The sequence below is a fragment of the Salvelinus namaycush genome, chromosome 26, assembly GCF_016432855.1.
Source record: "Salvelinus namaycush isolate Seneca chromosome 26, SaNama_1.0, whole genome shotgun sequence".
NCBI lineage: Eukaryota > Metazoa > Chordata > Actinopteri > Salmoniformes > Salmonidae > Salvelinus > Salvelinus namaycush.
The window spans coordinates 39009400-39026731 of NC_052332.1; the positions used below are offsets into that span (position 1 = coordinate 39009400).

The following is a 17332-nucleotide window of genomic DNA, read 5'->3' on the forward strand; positions in this document are numbered from 1 at the left end:
CTATAAAGCTGGTCAGGAGTAGGATAGATCTTAATCGGGTATAAATAAGACTAAAGACTGACTGAACTCGTGTAGAAAGGAAAGTCTAATCACAAGAGCGGGACAACCACAGGAAGTGTCCATGGCCCTGTTCCAATACTTTAAAAATGTGCATCCTTCCTTGGCCACTGATCAGACCTCTGTATTTGAACCTTACCCACCCTGGTCAGTGATTCCTTCAAGGTAGGATGGAAGTTAAGGACTTATATTAGAACAGGGCCCAGCAGGTATTTGAACAGTAGCTCATGTTTAGTTAAGGACATTAAACCAGTGAATGTCAGCACACGTCCATGTTAACAGTGGACTATGGGAGTATTTCAACATTTTGTGTGTACAACTGTACTTTCCCCCCCATGTCACAGCAGGTACACGCACATCACAATATAGGATGGTCACGGTAACAAATGGTGTGTGTATACGTAGACCCACAATTAATATGCTACAACGTATGGCCAGTGTGTACATACTAATCAATATAAGAGTCTTAAGGGAGGCTCTGATTCACTACAGTAGTCTTGAGGAGCTGGTTCACTAATACACAAGAAGCGTTCAGGTTCAAAACCAGGCAACAAGATTAAACACATGAATACTAGTCTGTATCCTGTCTCTTCACACAATGCAGCGATGCAGACGGATCCTAACAGTCTTTATCGTGAATGCCCCCTTCTGTCAGTTCTAGAACTTAACATCGTCCAGGTAACCAATTGTAAGTAGAGGCCAGGGATTCTGGAACGGAGCTGTGGATTCTAGAATACAGCATTCCTCTAGGTCAAGCAGTGCACATTTTCCCCTGAAGAAACTCTTTAAACAGTAGATACACACGTGGTGAGAGATGTCCTTGGCCTCTATCTCTCTCTCACAGATAAACGGCATGATTGAATGTCTCTCTCAGTAGTAACGGCTCCTCCTCTCCTCTCAGAAGTCCATGTTAGTGCAATAGAAGCTGTGACTCTGGGACATTCAGGTAGTGGACCCCCAGGTTACCTGGTGATAACAGGTAGATACTTCCTCCATCCTAAGGTTTCACTGAGATCAGGTATTTTCATTCACAGGTTGAGTCTGATATCAGGTCAGGTAAATCCTCAGGTTCATCAGGTGTTTCAGGTATGTCCTTTGGTCTCTCGGGGACTTTTAATCCACAGGTGTTGCCAGCATCATCAGGAGTGGTTGAGATCTTCAGGTATGGTCAGCATCAGGTATGGTCAGCATCATCAGGTACGATCAGCATCAGGTGTGGTCAGCATCTTCAGGTATGGTCAGCATCATCAGTTGTGGTCAGCATCATCAGGTGTGGTCAGCATCAGGTGTGGTCAGCATCAGGTATGACCAGCATCATCAGGTGAGTCTATCAGGTATATTGACCCTCAGGTGTGAACACCAGAGGGTTGTTTAGGGTTCAGGAGCCCCCCCACTCTGAGTAGGGGCCGGGCGGCGTGACCCACCTTCCCCAGGTAACGGGACAGGGATGTACCACCCCCTCCTATGGCGCAGCAGCACCCCCACCCCGCCTCTGCACCTTGGGCTGGGTCGGGAGGAAGAGGAAGAGGAGGAAGGAGAGGGGCCAGACCTTGTGTGTCTAAGACTGGTTCTGGATGTGTGTACGGGGAGTACGGGAGGTGTGGTCCACAAGGTGGGATAGCAGGAAATGTGTGTGTGTCAGACTGTGTACTAAGACGGGTTAGTATGGGGGTTGGAGATGTGTCTAGGACAGGAGGAGGGGTTGGATGGAGGTGTGGTCCACGAGGTGGGATAGCAGAAAATGTGTGTGTGAGTGTGTGTGTGTGCGTAAGGTCGGGCAATGTGTTACCTGGTTTGAGTGGAGTGTGTGTGTTAGGGCTGAGGTTTGGGATGCACTGTAACGAGTGTGTGTGAGAGGCCTGATGTATGTTTGTGCACTCACGGTGGGGTGTGGAGAGGTCTGGGGGAGGCCAGTAGAAGTCTATGAGTAAGGGCAGAGACCAGTCTATGGTTGAGCTGGAGGGAGAGGCCAGAAGTGAGGCTGGGTTTGGGGCAGTTGAGATGGTGGTAGTGGTGTTATGGTCAGGGGTAACAGCACCATCTGCAATGGGATCAGGGGTGGTAGGGGTGACAGGGACGATGAGGTTTGTCGGGTCAAGGCTAATAAGGGTGGAGGAGAGGTACGAGGGGGGCTCCTGTGCTGCTGTCAGAGGCTTGTCCCTGAGGCCGAGGAGTCGGGGAGGTAGGTGTTGACTACCCGGTAGCCCTGAGCGCGGCGGATCATGTCCCGGATCTCCCCGTTGAGCTCCAGCAGCTTGGAACAGATAAGGCTGAGGTCCTGGCGTGACCCAACCAGTGCGATGGTCCCCGTCTGGCCCAGGGTCTGGTGTCGGAAGTAGACATTGAGGAGGGTCTGCACCTCGCTCTCTGACCCACCGCCAAACACACCGTTAGGCCACAGCCTCCTGGAAGGGGGGAGGGGGGTAGAGGAAGAGAGAAAAGGATCAGTGATCAAAATGAGTATTGTGAAAGTTTTGTGATCTTTCTCTGTCATTACACCACTGACGAGTACAGAGGTTTTATTCTCAACACCATAACAAAATAGTGTGTGTGTGTGTGTCTGTGTGTGTGTGTGTGTGTGTCTGTGTGTGTGTGTGTGTGTGTGTGTGTGTGTGTGTGTGTGTGTGTGTGTGTGTGTGTGTGTGTGTGTGTGTGTGTGTGTGTGTGTGTGTGTGTGTGTGTGTGTGTTTGTGTGTGTGAATATGTTTGTGTGTGTGTGTGTGTGTGTGTGTGTGTGTGTGTGTGTGTGTGTGTGTGTGTGTGTGTGTGTGTGTGTGTGTGTGTGTGTGTGTGTGTGTGTGTGAGAATATGTGTGTGTGTGTGTGTGTGTGTGTGTGTGTGTGTGTGTGTGTGTGTGTGTGTGTGAGTGAGTGAGTGAGTGAGTGAGTGAGTGAGTGAGTGAGTGAGTGAGTGAGTGAGTGAGTGAGTGAGTGAGTGAGTGAGTGAGTGAGTGTGTGTGTGTGTGTGAATATATTTGTATCTCACCTGCACTCGTGGATGTAGCGTATGGCCTTGCTGAACTCCTGGTTGTTGAGGCACTCCAGGATGGCTTGTACGGCTGCCTCGGAGGAGCTGAAGCTGGGCAGGGCGGCAGAGGCCTGGGTCTGGGTGTGGGCCAGGTGTGTGTGTTCCAGGTTGCTAGCCACCGCTGCCTCTGCTGCTCTTAGACTGGTCTTCAGGTCACTCAGCTCTCGAGACATGTTTAGCAGCTACAGAGGGGAGAGAGGAAGGGAGAGTTGGGGGATGGAGAGGGGGGGGGAGGGAGGGAGAAGGGGAGCGAGAGAGATGGAGAGGTGGAGAGAGAGGAAGGGAGGCAGGGATAGAGAGGGAGGGAGGCAGGGAGAGAGGGAGGGAGAGATGGAGGGAGGGATGGGAGAGTGAGGGAGGGGGTAGAGAGGGGGCGAGAGGGAGGGAGAGACAGGGGAGAGGGAGGGGGGACATGAGAGATGGAGAGATGGATAGAGGGGCAAGGAGGAGAAGAGGGAGGGAGGGAGGGAGGGAGGGAGGGAGGGAGGGAGGGAGGGAGGGAGGGAGGGAGGGAGGGAGGGAGGGAGGGAGGGAGGGAGGGAGGGAGGGAAGAGAGAGAGAGATGAGTGTGTGCCCATATATATGACTTTTGTGAAAACAAATCAACAGATCAACGTAAAGAGAGGAAGAAATGCAAAAAAACTAAAATAATCTCTTGATTCACCTTCAACAGGTACACAACAGCTAAAAAAGCTGACTAACAAAATACATTGAGTCTGTGTGTTAGTCTGTCTGTTTATAGAATTGTCTCTGGGTCGCTTTTGAAGCATCCAATCGCAGTCCTTCTCTTACCTCAGGCACAGCGCTGACAGCGTGGACCTGTCCAATCAGCTTGCAGTAGGACTGGAAGAGGAGGAGCAGCTGGAAGTGAAGCTTGTAGAGACGCTGACACAGCTCCAGTTGCTGAGAGGAGAGAGGACGGATTTATAGACAGTACAGTACAGTACAATACGGTACAGGACACATAAATAATCCTCAACCTGAGCCATCTAAATCAATTCATACACAGTATTGTTGTGTTGGTAATATTGGCAGCAGTAGAATCAGCAGTTACTGAAAAGGAACACTAAAGGGTGAAGTGAGAAAACATAGTAGATCATAGTAGATCCTATTAAATCATAGTAGATCATAGTAGATCCTATTAAATCATAGTAGATCCTATTAAATCATAGTAGATCCCATTAAATCATAGTAGATCCTATTAAATCATAGTAGATCCTATTAAATCATAGTAGATCATAGTAGATCATATTAAATAATAGTAGATCCTATTAAATCATAGTAGATCATATTAAATCAGAGTAGATCATAGTAGATCATATTAAATCATAGTAGATCATATTAAATCATAGTAGATCATAGTAAATCATAGTAGATCCTACTAAATCACAGTAGATCATATTAAATAATAGTAGATCCTATTAAATCATAGTAAATCATAGTAGATCCTATTAAATCATAGTAGATCATAGTAGATCCTATTAAATCATAGTAGATCATATTAAATCATAGTAGATCATAGTAAATCATAGTAGATCATAGTAGATCATATTAAATCATAGTAGATCATAGTAGATCATAGTAGATCATATTAAATCATAGTAGATCATAATAAATCATAGTAGATCCTATTAAATCATAGTAGATCATAGTAAATCATAGTAGATCATAGTAGATCCTATTAAATCATAGTAGATCATAGTAGATCCTATTAAATCATAGTAGATCATATTAAATCATAGTAGATCATAGTAAATCATAGTAGATCATAGTAGATCCTATTAAATCATAGTAGATCCTATTAAATCATAGTAGATCATATTAAATAATAGTAGATCCTATTAAATCATAGTAGATCATATTTAAATCAGAGTAGATCATAGTAGATCATATTAAATCATAGTAGATCATAGTAGATCCTATTAAATCATAGTAGATCATAATAAATCATAGTAGATCATATTAGATCATAGTAGATCATAGTAGATCATAATAAATCATAGTAGATCATATTAAATCATAGTAGATCATAGTAAATCATAGTAGATCATATTAAATCATAGTAGATCATAGTAAATCATAGTAGATTATAGTAGATAGGACTTAGTAAAGGACTTAGTAAAAGACAGTAAAGGACTTAGTAAAGGACTTACTGCCAGAGATTCCATTTGCTACACAGCGAGAGAGCATGTTACGAGGCGAAAGAGAGAGAGGGAGGCGAGAAACACACATCAATCAAACACATGCAGTAGAGTAGAGTAGAGTAGAGCACATCATAGTATAGCATAGTGCATAGTATAGTGCATTGTAGCATAGTGGGTAGTATAGTATAGTGTGTAGTAGAGTATAGTATAGTGTATAATATAATATAGTGTTGTGTATAGTAGAGTATAGTATAGTGTATAATATAATATAGTATAGTGTGTAGTAGAGTATAGTATATAATATAATATAGTGTTGTGTATAGTATAGCATAGCATAGTATGTAGAATAATATAGTGTGCAGTAGAGTATAGGGCATAGCATAGTGTATAGCATAGTGTATTATATAGTATAGTGTATAGTATAGTGCAGTGTATAGTATATTGTATAGTATAGTGCAGTGTATAGTATAGTGCGGTGTAGTATAGTGTGGAGTATGGTGTATAGTGTAGCATAGTGTATAGTATAGTGTATGGTATAGTGTAGTGTATAGTATATTGTATAGTATAGTGATGTGTAGAGTATAGTGTGTAGTAGATGACAGTGCATAGTATAGTGTGTGGTATACTGTAGTGTGGTGTATAGTATAGTACATAGTGGTGTGTATAGTATATACAGGAGGATAGTGAAGTTTTGCTGATGATAAAGACCAGAAGTTTATACAGGACATAGCAATTCCTCTTTCCACTTGTTTTTACCTCCTTTTGAGTTTTTCAGAAGTCAACTATAGATTTTTTTTTTGTATAGTATATTGCATAGTATAGTGTATAGTGCAATATATAGTATAGTGTATATTATAGGGTAGTGTAGTGCATATTATAGTATATAGTATAGTGTGGTGCATAGTGTAGTAGATAGTATAGTGTATAGTATAGTATACAGTACCGTGTATAGTATAGTATACAGTACCGTGTATAGTATAGTGCATGGTGTGGTATATAGTGTGGTATAGTGTATAGTACAGTGCATAGTATAGTGTAGCATATAGTATAGGGTATAGTATCGTGTGTCGTATAGTGTGTCTTGTATAGTGTATAGTATATAGTATAGCGTTGTATATAGTATAATATATAGTATGTATATAGTATAGTATATAGTATAGTGTACAGTGTATTATGTAGTATAGTAGTAGGTATAGTGTGGTGTATAGTATTGTGCATAGTATAGTGAAGGTTATAGTATATAATATAGTGTATAGTATATAATATAGTATATAGTACAGTGTATGTAGTATAGTGTGTAGTATAGTAAATAGTATAGCATGTAGTATAGTGTGTAGTATAGTATATAGTATGGTGTGGTGTATAGTATATAGGAGTGTATGGTATTGTATATAGTATGGTATTGTATATGGTATCGTGTATAGTGTAGTGTAGTGTATATAGTATATTGTATAGTGTGGTATATATTATATGGTACAGTGCATAGTATAGTATATAGTATAGTGCATAGTATAGTGTACAGTATAGTATATAGTATTGTGTGTGGTGTGGTGTATAGTATACAGTATACTGTATAGTATAGTGTATAGTGTGGTATATAGTATGGTGCATAGTATGGTGCATAGTATTGTATATAGTATAGTGTATAGTATAGTATACAGTGCCGTGTATAGTATAGTGTATGGTGTATAGTATAGTGTGTCGTATAGTGTGTGGTAGTGTATGTTATAGTGTATAGTGTATGGTGTATAGTATAGTGTGTCGTATAGTGTGTGGTAGTGTATGTTATAGTGTATAGTGTGGTGAATAGTATAGCGTGTAGTATAGTGTGGTGTATAATGTGGTGTATAGTATAGTGTATTGTACGTAGTGGAGTATAGTATGGTGTATAGTATAGAGTATAGTATAGTGTATAGTATAATTTGGTGTATAGTATGTGTATAGTATAGTGTGTGGCATAGTGTGGTATAGTGTATAGTATAGTGTATAGTATAGTGTGGTGTATAATGTGGTGTATAGTATAGTGTATTGTACGTAGTGGAGTATAGTATGGTGTATAGTATAGTGCAGAGTATAGTGTGTGGTAGTGTATGTTATAGTGTATAGTGTGGTGAATAGTATAGAGTATAGTACAGTGTATAGTATTGTGCAGAGTATAGTGTGTTGTGTGGTGTATAGTATAGTATAGCATAGTGTGGCGCATGGTGTATAGTACAGTGTGTGGTAGAGTATAGTATAGTGTGTAGTGTATAGTGTAGTGTGTAGCATGTTATATAGTATATTGTGTAGTATAGTATAGTGTATAGTATAGTGTATAGTATAGTGTGTTGTGGGGTATAGTGTATTGTGTATAGTATTGTGTATAGTGTAGTGCACAGTATGGTGTATATTGTATAGTATAGTGTGTGGTGTATGGTGTGTAGTAGAGTATAGTATAGTGTATAGTATAGTGTATCGTCCCCCTACACAAGGACATCAAATACACCTAGAGAAAGAGGGAGAGTGAGAGAGCAGTGTGTAATCAGTTTATGCTTTTAAACTACAGTGAGACAGGTGTGTGTTGTCAAGGGGACTTACCTTCTCCTCTGAGTCTCCTGGCTGACAGGTAATCACGCCATCGCCAGGGCACCTGGGAAACGTGTCCTTACAGTTCCTCAGCCACTGGAAATGATGAAGAGAAAGTGAAAGGGAGGGGGAGAGAGAGAGAGAGGGGAAGAGAGAGAAGAGGAGTGTTACTGATCAGGGCTTGTTAGACTGGGCTAGCGGGTCAAAATCTCAACTAACAGATTGTAGCGTACATTCTAGGCTTTTCTGTCAAGTACAACTGTAAACGCTACAGTGTCTCCTTATCATAGGGTTATCTGTAGCACCTTGGGTTTGAGAAAAGAGCTTTACAGATCAAAGTCATGACCTTCATGGGTAGTAGTGTCTTAAAGGGATACTTCAGGATTTTGGCAATGAGGCCCGTTACAGTGCATTAAGAAAAGTTTTCAGATCCCCTGACTTTTTCCACATTTTGTTACGTTACAGCCTTATTCTAAAATATATATATATTTTAAATCCTTATCAATTTACACACAGTACCCCATAATGACAAAGCAAAAACTGGTGTTTAGACATTTTTGCAAATGTATTAAAAATAAAAAACAGAAATACCTTATTTAAATAAGTTTTCAGACCCTTTGCTATGGGACTCAACATTGAGCTTAGATCTTTCTACCACTTGATTGGAGTCCACCTGTGGTAAATTCAACTGATTGGGCATGATTTGGAAAGGCACACATCTGTCTATATAAGGTCCCACAGTTGACAGTGCATGTCAGAGCAAAAACCAAGCCATGAGGTCGAAGGAACTGTCCGTAGAGCTCTGAGACAGGATTGTGTCGAGGCAAAGATCTGGGGAAGGGTCCCAAAACATGTCTGCAGCATTGAAGGTCCCCAAAATCACAGTGGCCTCCATCATTCTTAAATGGAAGAAGTTTGGAACAACCAAGACTCTTCCTAGAGATGGCCGCCCGGCCAAACTGAGATATCGGGGTAGAAGGGCATTGGTCAAGGAGGTGACCAAGAACCCAATGGTCACTCTGACAGAGCTCCAGAGTTCCTCTGTGGAGATGGGAGAACCTTCCAGAAGGACAACCATCTCTGCAGCACTCCAGCAATCAGGCCTTTATGGTAGAGTGGCCAGACGGAAGCCCCTCCTCAGTAAAAGGAACATGACAGCCTGCTTGGAGTTTGCCAAAAGGCACCTAAAGACACTCAGACCATGAGAAACAAGACTCTCTGGTTTGAGGAAACCAAGATTTAACTCTTTGGCGTGAATGCCAAGCGTCACGTCTGGAGGAAACCTGGCACCATCCCTATGGTGAATGCATGGTGGTAGCATCATGCTGTGGGGATGTTTTTCAGCGGCAGGGACTAGGAGACTAGTCAGGATTGACTGAAAGATGAACGGAGCAAAGTACAGAGAGATCGTTGATGAAAACCTGCTCCAGAGCGCTCAGGACCTCAGACTGGGGCGAAGGTTCACCTTCCAACGGGACAACAACCCTAAGCACACAGCCAAGACAACGCAGGAGTGGCTTCGGGACAAGTCTCTGAATGTTCTTCAGTGGCCCACCCAGAGCCCGGACTTGAACCTGATCGAACGTACCTCTGGAGAGATCTGAAAATAGCTGTGCAGCGACGCTCCCCATCCAACCTGACAGAGCTTGAGAGGATCTGCAGAGAAGAATGGGAGAAACTCTGCAAATACAGGTGTGCCAAGCTTGTAGCATCATACCCAAGAAGACTCGAGGCTGTAATTGCTGCACAAGACACTTCAACAAAGTACTGAGTAAAGGGTCTGAATACTTATGTGAATGTGATAATTCAGTTTTAGAATTTTTATAAATTTGCCAAAATATCTAATAACCTGTTGTTGCTTTGCCATTATGGGGTATTGTGTGTAGATTGATGAGGGGGGAAAAGTATGTAATCAATTTTAGAATAAGGTTGTAACGTAACACTGTGGAAAAAGTCAAGGGGTCTGAATACTTTCCTAATGCACTGTATCTACTACCCCAGAGTCAGATGAACTTGTGGATACCATTTGTATGTCTCTGTGTGTAGTATGAAGGAAGTTACAGGTAGTTTCATGAGCCAATGCTAACTAGCGTTAGCACAATGACTGGAAGTCTATGGGTATCTACTAGCATTAGCATAGAAATTGTCTCCACAAGTTCATCTGACTCTGGGGAATTAGATAAAGGTTCTCATTGCCAGATCAATCAAAGTCAGTATCGTTATGGGTTGTATTATGTTAAACAGATCATAGTCAGTATCGTTATGGGTGGTAGTGTCTTAACAGCTCAAAGTCAGTATCGGTATGGGTTGTAATATGTTAAACAGATCATAGTCAGTATCGTTATGGGTGGTAGTGTCTTAACAGCTCAAAGTCAGTATCGGTATGGGTTGTAATGTCTAAACAGATCATAGTCAGTATCGTTATGGGTGGTAGTGTCTTAACAGCTCAAAATCAGTATCGGTATGGGTTGTAATGTCTTAACAGCTCAAAATCAGTATCGGTATGGGTTGTAATGTCTTAACAGCTCAAAGTCAGTATCGGTATGGGTTGTAATGTCTTAACAGCTCAAAGTCAGTATCGGTATGGGTTGTAATGTCTTAACAGCTCAAAGTCAGTATCGGTATGGGTTGTAATGTCTTAACAGCTCAAAGTCAGTATCGGTATGGGTAGTTGGTGTCTTACTGAGACAGCGGCCTCTTCTCTGTTGTTGTAGGTGTCCAGATACTCCTGCAGCTCCAACACACTGAACTTCATCTTCTCTAGTAAACCATAGGAAATGATCTGGAGTGAGGGAACAGAAGAGGAGAGGAGGAGGATAGGAGAGGAGAGGCGGGAGGAGAGGAGAGCAGAGGAAAAAGAGGGGAGAGAAGGAGAGGAGAGGTAGGAGGAGAGGAGAGGAGAAAGAGGGGAGAGAAGGAGAGGAGAGGAAGGAGGAGAGCAGAGGCGGGAGAGGAGAAGGAGAGGGATAGGAAAGGAGAGGAGGAGAGGATAGGAGAGGAGAAGGATAGGAGAGTCGGGAGGAGAGGAGGAGAGGTGGGAGGAGAGGAGAGGAGAAGGATAGGAGAGGAGGAGAGGAGAAGCATAGGAGAGGAGAGGTGAGGTGAGGCGAGAAGAGGAGAAGGATAGGAGAGGTAGGAGGAGAGGAGAGGAGAAGGATAGGAGAGGAGGATAGAGGCGGGAGGAGAGGAGAAGGAGAAAGAGAGGTGTAAGATGCAGGAGGAGAGGCGGGAGGAGAGGAGAAGGAGAAAGAGAGGTGTAAGATGCAGGAGGAGAGGCGGGAGGAGAGGAGAAGGAGAAAGAGAGGTGTAAGATGCAGGAGGAGAGGCGGGAGGAGAGGAAAGAGTTAAATATATAAGAAGTTGTTCACGTATCAACTAGAGTTCTCACCAAACCAGAAGTTAGACTTAAATGCCAATACCAGGTTTAGTATCAGGATTCTCCATACCGTCACCATACTCAATACCAAAACAATACCGTGGCAAAAGAGAAGGCATTAACCAGAGTCAGAGAACGGCAGTTGATGCAGACAGATACAATTTTGTGTTCAATATCATTAGATTTTTTTTTAAATGACACAAAAAGTAATTCAGACAGCCATGTATACATTAATGAATAAATTATACAATCATACAATTAATTTGACTTTGTTTTGTTTTTAACAATCTAACTACATAACAACATAATGGTAATCCTTTTATAGATAGAGGCGTTGTCGTGCCCTCTTCACGACTGTGTGTGTGGGCCAGGAAAATTCCGTAGTGATGTGGACACTGAGGAACTTGAAGCTCTCGACCCGCTCCACTACAGCCCCTTCGATGTGGTTGAGGGTGTGCCCTAACACTTAAAAGTTATAGCCTGTATGGACTTTGTTTTGCGAACAAGAAAAACGGTTTCAACATTTCTACATGCCGTGTAGCATTACTCAAATGTGGGGCTCTAACATGATCCAGCCCAGACTCCCGGTCTAGACCCCCGGTCCAGACTCCCGGTCCAGACTCCCAGCCCAGACTCCCAGTCCAGACTCCCAGCCCAGACTCCCAGCCCAGACTCCCAATCCAGACTCCCAGCCCAGACTCCCAATCCAGACTCCCAGCCCAGACTCCCAGCCCAGACTCCCAGCCCAGACTCCCATCCAGACTCCCAGCCCAGACTCCCAATCCAGACTCCCAGCCCAGACTCCCAGCCCAGACTCCCATCCAGACTTCCAGTCCAAACTAGCAGTGGGTAAGTGGAGCTAACATGATGCAGCCCAGACTCCCAGCCCAGACTCCCAGACTCCCAGCCAGACTTCCAGTGGGTAAGTGGAGCAGACAGGGTGCAGCCCAGACTCCCAGCCCAGACTCCCAGACCCCCAGCCAGACTCCCAGACTCCCAGCCCAGACTCCCAGCCCAGACTCCCAGCCCAGACTCCCAGCCAGACTCCCAGTGGATAAGTGGAGCAGACAGGGTGTGTGCTATAATGGGGGTAGGCATGCTGTGCTGATAAAGGCTTGATACATGAGACATTTGACAGGAGAACTGAAAGTAACAAATTATAGTACGAAAAAGTACAGACGTTTTGGTATACCGTGCAACACTAGTACCAACTCAAACCTAATAGTTTGACATTACTTACTGATTACAATCAATGGACATTAATGTTTGATATTTCTATGAAAACACCAAATAAATTGCTATATTTTCCGTCGTACAAATGCTATGGTTTGAGTCGAGTCAGCCCTACTCACCGTATCAGCGTCTACGTAGAGCGTGGGGCAGTCGGAACACGTTGTCAACATGTCAGATGACCTCACAAACTTTGACCCGATGCCCCTCAGGCCGTCTCCTAGGTAACCAGCGGCGTCACTGGTCAGGGAACAGAACTTAGTCTGGATGTTCTGAGAAGAGAGAGAGAGAGAGAAAGAGGAGGAGACATTTAATGTTATATAAAACAGTTACACCAATGACTGCATAGAACTTTCCAGAGTTTGGATCAGTTGATTTATTGATTGACTGACTGATCGATCGACTGATTGATTACCTGGAAGAGCGATGAGAAGACGTGGAATGTATAGACGGCACAGGATCCGTCTGAGTCGGTTACCAGCTGGTTGATATGGCAACGCCATGCCTCCTCTGCGTCGTCACAAACAGTTGGCTGGAACGCAGCCAAGATGGCGGAGAAGAACGGTGAGGGGGGAGGAGGAAAACCAAGGTCCTCTAGATCATCCACGTCATCACGGAGACTGTCAACACAGCAACGGGAGAGACAAGAATTGGACAGGTACACAGTAAGTTAGACATTGATATAGGAGGGATACCACCCTGGTATCACAGTGTGTGGTGGTATCACAGACCCAGCTATGTGTGTGTGTGTGTTCCAGTACCTGGGCAGACAGCTAGCAGGGCTCTATAGGTTTCTGGTTGCTATGTGTGTGTGTGTGTGTGTGTGTGTGTTCCAGTACCTGGGCAGACAGCTAGCAGGGCTCTATAGGTTTCTGGTTGTTATGTGTGTGTGTGTTCCAGTACCTGGGCAGACAGCTAGCATGGCTCTATAGGTTTCTGGTTGTTATGTGTGTGTGTGTTCCAGTACCTGGGCAGACAGCTAGCATGGCTCTATAGGTTTCTGGTTGTTATGTGTGTGTGTGTGTTCCAGTACCTGGGCAGACAGCTAACAGGGCTCTATAGGTATCTGGTTGCTATGTGTGTGTGTGTTCCAGTACCTGGGCAGACAGCTAACAGGGCTCTATAGGTTTCTGGTTGCTATGTGTGTGTGTGTTCCAGTACCTGGGCAGACAGCTAGCAGGGCTCTATAGGTTTCTGGTTGCTATGTGTGTGTGTTCCAGTACCTGGGCAGACAGCTAGCAGGGCTCTATAGGTTTCTGGTTGCTATGTGTGTGTGTGTTCCAGTACCTGGGCAGACAGCTAACAGGGCTCTATAGGTTTCTGGTTGCTATGTGTGTGTGTTCCAGTACCTGGGCAGACAGCTAGCAGGGCTCTATAGGTTTCTGGTTGCTATGTGTGTGTGTTCCAGTACCTGGGCAGACAGCTAGCAGGGCTCTATAGGTTTCTGGTTGCTATGTGTGTGTGTGTTCCAGTACCTGGGCAGACAGCTAGGGTCTAGAAACCCCAGCGGGGGTCTACAGAGCTCCATGCTGTGTCCATGGTGACCGTGGTGTTCCAGGTCCAGAGTGAAGCTCTCCCCCTCCCAACAGTCAGATCCCAGAGCCTGGGGAAGGTCATTCACACTGAGAGACAGATCAGATCCCAGGGCCTGGGGAAGGTCATTCACACTGAGAGACAGGTCATCGTCCTGGCCATGGGGAAGGTCGTTTACACTGAGAGACAGGTCATCGTCCTGCCCCTGGGTGTCTTCATCATCACCACATACACTCACATCACCCTGGAGGAAGAGGAGGAGGAGGAGTGGGGGGGGGAAGAGAGAGAAACACCATGAGGTCCAAGGCCTTTGTCTAATTGTGTTTTTGAAGTCTTTACGTGTGTGTGTGTGTGTGTGTGTGTGTGTGTGTGTGTGTGTGTGTGTGTGTGTGTGTGTGTGTGTGTGTGTGTGTGTGTGTGTGTGTGTGTGTGTGTGTGTGTGTGTGTGTGTGTGTGTGTGTGTGTGTGTGTACTAACCCGTAGCCCTCCCTGCTCGTCGTGTGGAGGTCCCTGGCTGGTCCCTGGTGTGGTGGCGTTGAGGGATTGTGGGTCGACTGACGTGGTGTCACACGACGTAGAGAGAGAGTCTGTGTGGTTGGTCTCCTCTGACGGAGAGAGATTAGTCTGCAGGGTAAGGCAACATAACACATCTCATTTTCTGAAACAAACAATGGACCTAAATATACCGGACACCTCAAACCTTGTTCTGAGGACTCCATGTTTCCAAATCCTGGGGTCAGTTTTAAGATTATGGCCGTACTTGGCCATTTTAGTGATATTCATGTTGTGTTCTGTTGAGGTTGTGCTAGGTTCATCTCATGGTCAGTACTAACCAGTTGTGGTGTGTTGAGGTTGTGCTAGGTTCATCTCATGGTCAGTACTAACCAGTTGTGAGTGTAGTTGTGGTGTGTTGAGGTTGTGCTAGGTTCATCTCCTGGTCAGTACTAACCAGTTGTGAGTGTAGTTGTGGTGTGTTGAGGTTGTGCTAGGTTCATCTCATGGTCAGTACTAACCAGTTGTGAGTGTAGTTGTGGTGTGTTGAGGTTGTGCTATGTTCATCTCCTGGTCAGTCCTAACTAGTTGTGGTGTGTTGAGGTTGTGCTAGGTTAATCTCCTGGTCAGTACTAACTAGTTGTGAGTGTAGTTGTGGTGTGTTGAGGTTGTGCTAGGTTCATCTCCTGGTCAGTACTAACCAGTTGTGAGTGTAGTTGTGGTGTGTTGAGGTTGTGCTATGTTCATCTCCTGGTCAGTACTAACTAGTTGTGAGTGTAGTTGTGGTGTGTTGAGGTTGTGCTAGGTTCATCTCATGGTCAGTACTAACCAGTTGTGAGTGTTGTGCTGTGTTGAGGTTGTGCTATGTTCATCTCATGGTCAGTACTAACCAGTTGTGGTGTGTTGAGGTTGTGCTAGGTTCATCTCATGGTCAGTACTAACCAGTTGTGGTGTGTTGAGGTTGTGCTAGATTCATCTCCTGGTCAGTACTAACCAGTTGTGAGTGTAGTTGTGTTGCGGTTGTGCTATGTTCATCTCATGTTGAGTACTAACCAGTTGTGAGTGAGACAGACTCTGACTGGTAGAGGACTCTTCTTCCTCTGATGATTGGTCAGAGTCCTGTGGGTCTTCCTGACCCAGACTGGGGGTGCTGCCCGAGTGTTGACTCTCCTCTAACAGGTCCCCCAGCTCTGTACTGTCCAGAGAACGCCTCCGTACACCCCAGTTAAAGTTATCCACGCTCTCGCCCTGAACACACACACACACACACACACACACACACACACACACACACACACACACACACACACACACACACACACACACACACACACACACACACAGGTCAACTTAAGCAGCGCTCCTCTGCAAAACTCATATCTGGCATGCATTTGTTCAAAATGGCACACAAATGTCATCCGATTAAAAGGATAATTCACAGAAGTTACAGAGTTACTTTGGTGAAAAAAAAACAAAAAAAACATGTCAATGTAATTTTGAAATTCTGGGTGAACTGTCACTTTACCTATTCATGGGCTGCACGTTTCCTCACAACATTGTTTTGAACTGATACCCGACTGAGCATTCTAACGCGTCGACGATGAGTGTGCACTGATGAAGATTTCATCTAAAGTGTATTACGGTGGCTTGGAAACACGATGACATTTCAATAGGAGGCAAATTACTTAGTAGGAAAACCTTTCGTCATCATTTTGATGTCACCGGATTGACTTTCGATGCAGTTTAACGTTAACTAGCTCGCTAAGATTGAGGGGAGGCCACCGGATTTTAGCTAGCTGATGTTAGCATCGCTAGCTATTTTTTGACAAACTTTGCTAGCTATTGACAACATTGCCATCTGTCTTAAGTAATGATGATAATAATAATGATAATGCTTGGTAAAGTTGTTTCCTACTAAATATTTGACTACTTTAGCAATTACATCGTATTTCCAGGCACTATAGTGTAATTTAAAGAAGCATTATTTAGCCTCCGTCCACAATGACAAGGCTTATCACCACTTTATGGCATCTGTAAGTTACCATAACAACACTACAGCACTGTTATGAGCTCATGCACAGAACAGCTGGCTGGATCACCCTAGCAACAGGTATTTAAGTGTGACATCGTTTGTGCTGCCTACTGCACACGCTCAGAACACCACATTCACAGCGTGAGACAGAGCTTACCTGGAGCTCCTAATGCAGCAGAGGGGAGAGAGAGAAATACAGAGTTACAGAGAGAGAGAGAGAGAGAGAGAGAGAGAGAGATGGGGAAGAGAAAGAGAAGAAGAAAACATTACAGAAACAGCGTGTTAAGGACAGAGAGAGCTAGAGAGAAGACAGGCATACACAAAAGAGAAAGGGAGAGAAAAAGGGAGAATACTGTATATACATTTGTAAAAGCAAAGATGTACATGAGTAACGTCAGTGTGGAAGTGGCCTGGTGCTGTCTTTGGTAACAGTCTAAGTGGGTGTGGCCTGTCTCCTTAGTAACAGTATGGGAGGATGTGGCCTGTGTCCATGGTTACCCTTAGTGTGGGTGTGTCTCTGTCTCCATGGTAACTGTCTCACCTCTCCGTCCTCCAGCTCTACATCCAGGAAGTCAAAGTCTCGGAACACTCTGAACTGCTGCTCCGACGCCGTGTCATCCAGCGTGTCTTCTCTGGTTCCTCCCTCCTCCGAAGACACGCCGCTCCCCTGAACCTCCATCATCATGTCCAGGTCCCCACAGGACGAGAAGATCACCTGGAGGACAGGTAAACATAACCACAGGTTTATAACAGTGTCATTACAGTCTGCACCTCCATCAGCTCCAGACCACCTGAAGGGGGCAGGTAAACATAACCACAGGTTTATAACAGTGTCATAACAGTCTGTACCTCCATCAGCTCCAGACCACCTGAAGG

At 44.5% G+C, this 17332-nt stretch overlaps 1 protein-coding gene across 1 annotated transcript in view; it reads right to left on the bottom strand.

The window, feature by feature from the left end:
- Positions 1 to 1005: 1005 nt before the first annotated feature.
- Positions 1006 to 17332, bottom strand: part of LOC120021153 (protein furry homolog) — a 61533-nt gene continuing 45206 nt past the window's right edge. Inside the window, exons 27-37 of the mRNA XM_038964792.1 lie at positions 16998 to 17171; positions 15474 to 15672; positions 14410 to 14537; positions 13875 to 14176; positions 12815 to 13019; positions 12522 to 12671; positions 10477 to 10575; positions 7806 to 7889; positions 3877 to 3987; positions 3043 to 3266; positions 1006 to 2462 (exon numbers count right to left, since the gene is read on the bottom strand). Of these exons, the coding sequence (XP_038820720.1) occupies positions 2204 to 2462; positions 3043 to 3266; positions 3877 to 3987; positions 7806 to 7889; positions 10477 to 10575; positions 12522 to 12671; positions 12815 to 13019; positions 13875 to 14176; positions 14410 to 14537; positions 15474 to 15672; positions 16998 to 17171 (1935 nt within the window). The 3' untranslated portion in view covers positions 1006 to 2203. The remainder of the gene's footprint in view (positions 2463 to 3042; positions 3267 to 3876; positions 3988 to 7805; positions 7890 to 10476; positions 10576 to 12521; positions 12672 to 12814; positions 13020 to 13874; positions 14177 to 14409; positions 14538 to 15473; positions 15673 to 16997; positions 17172 to 17332) is intronic.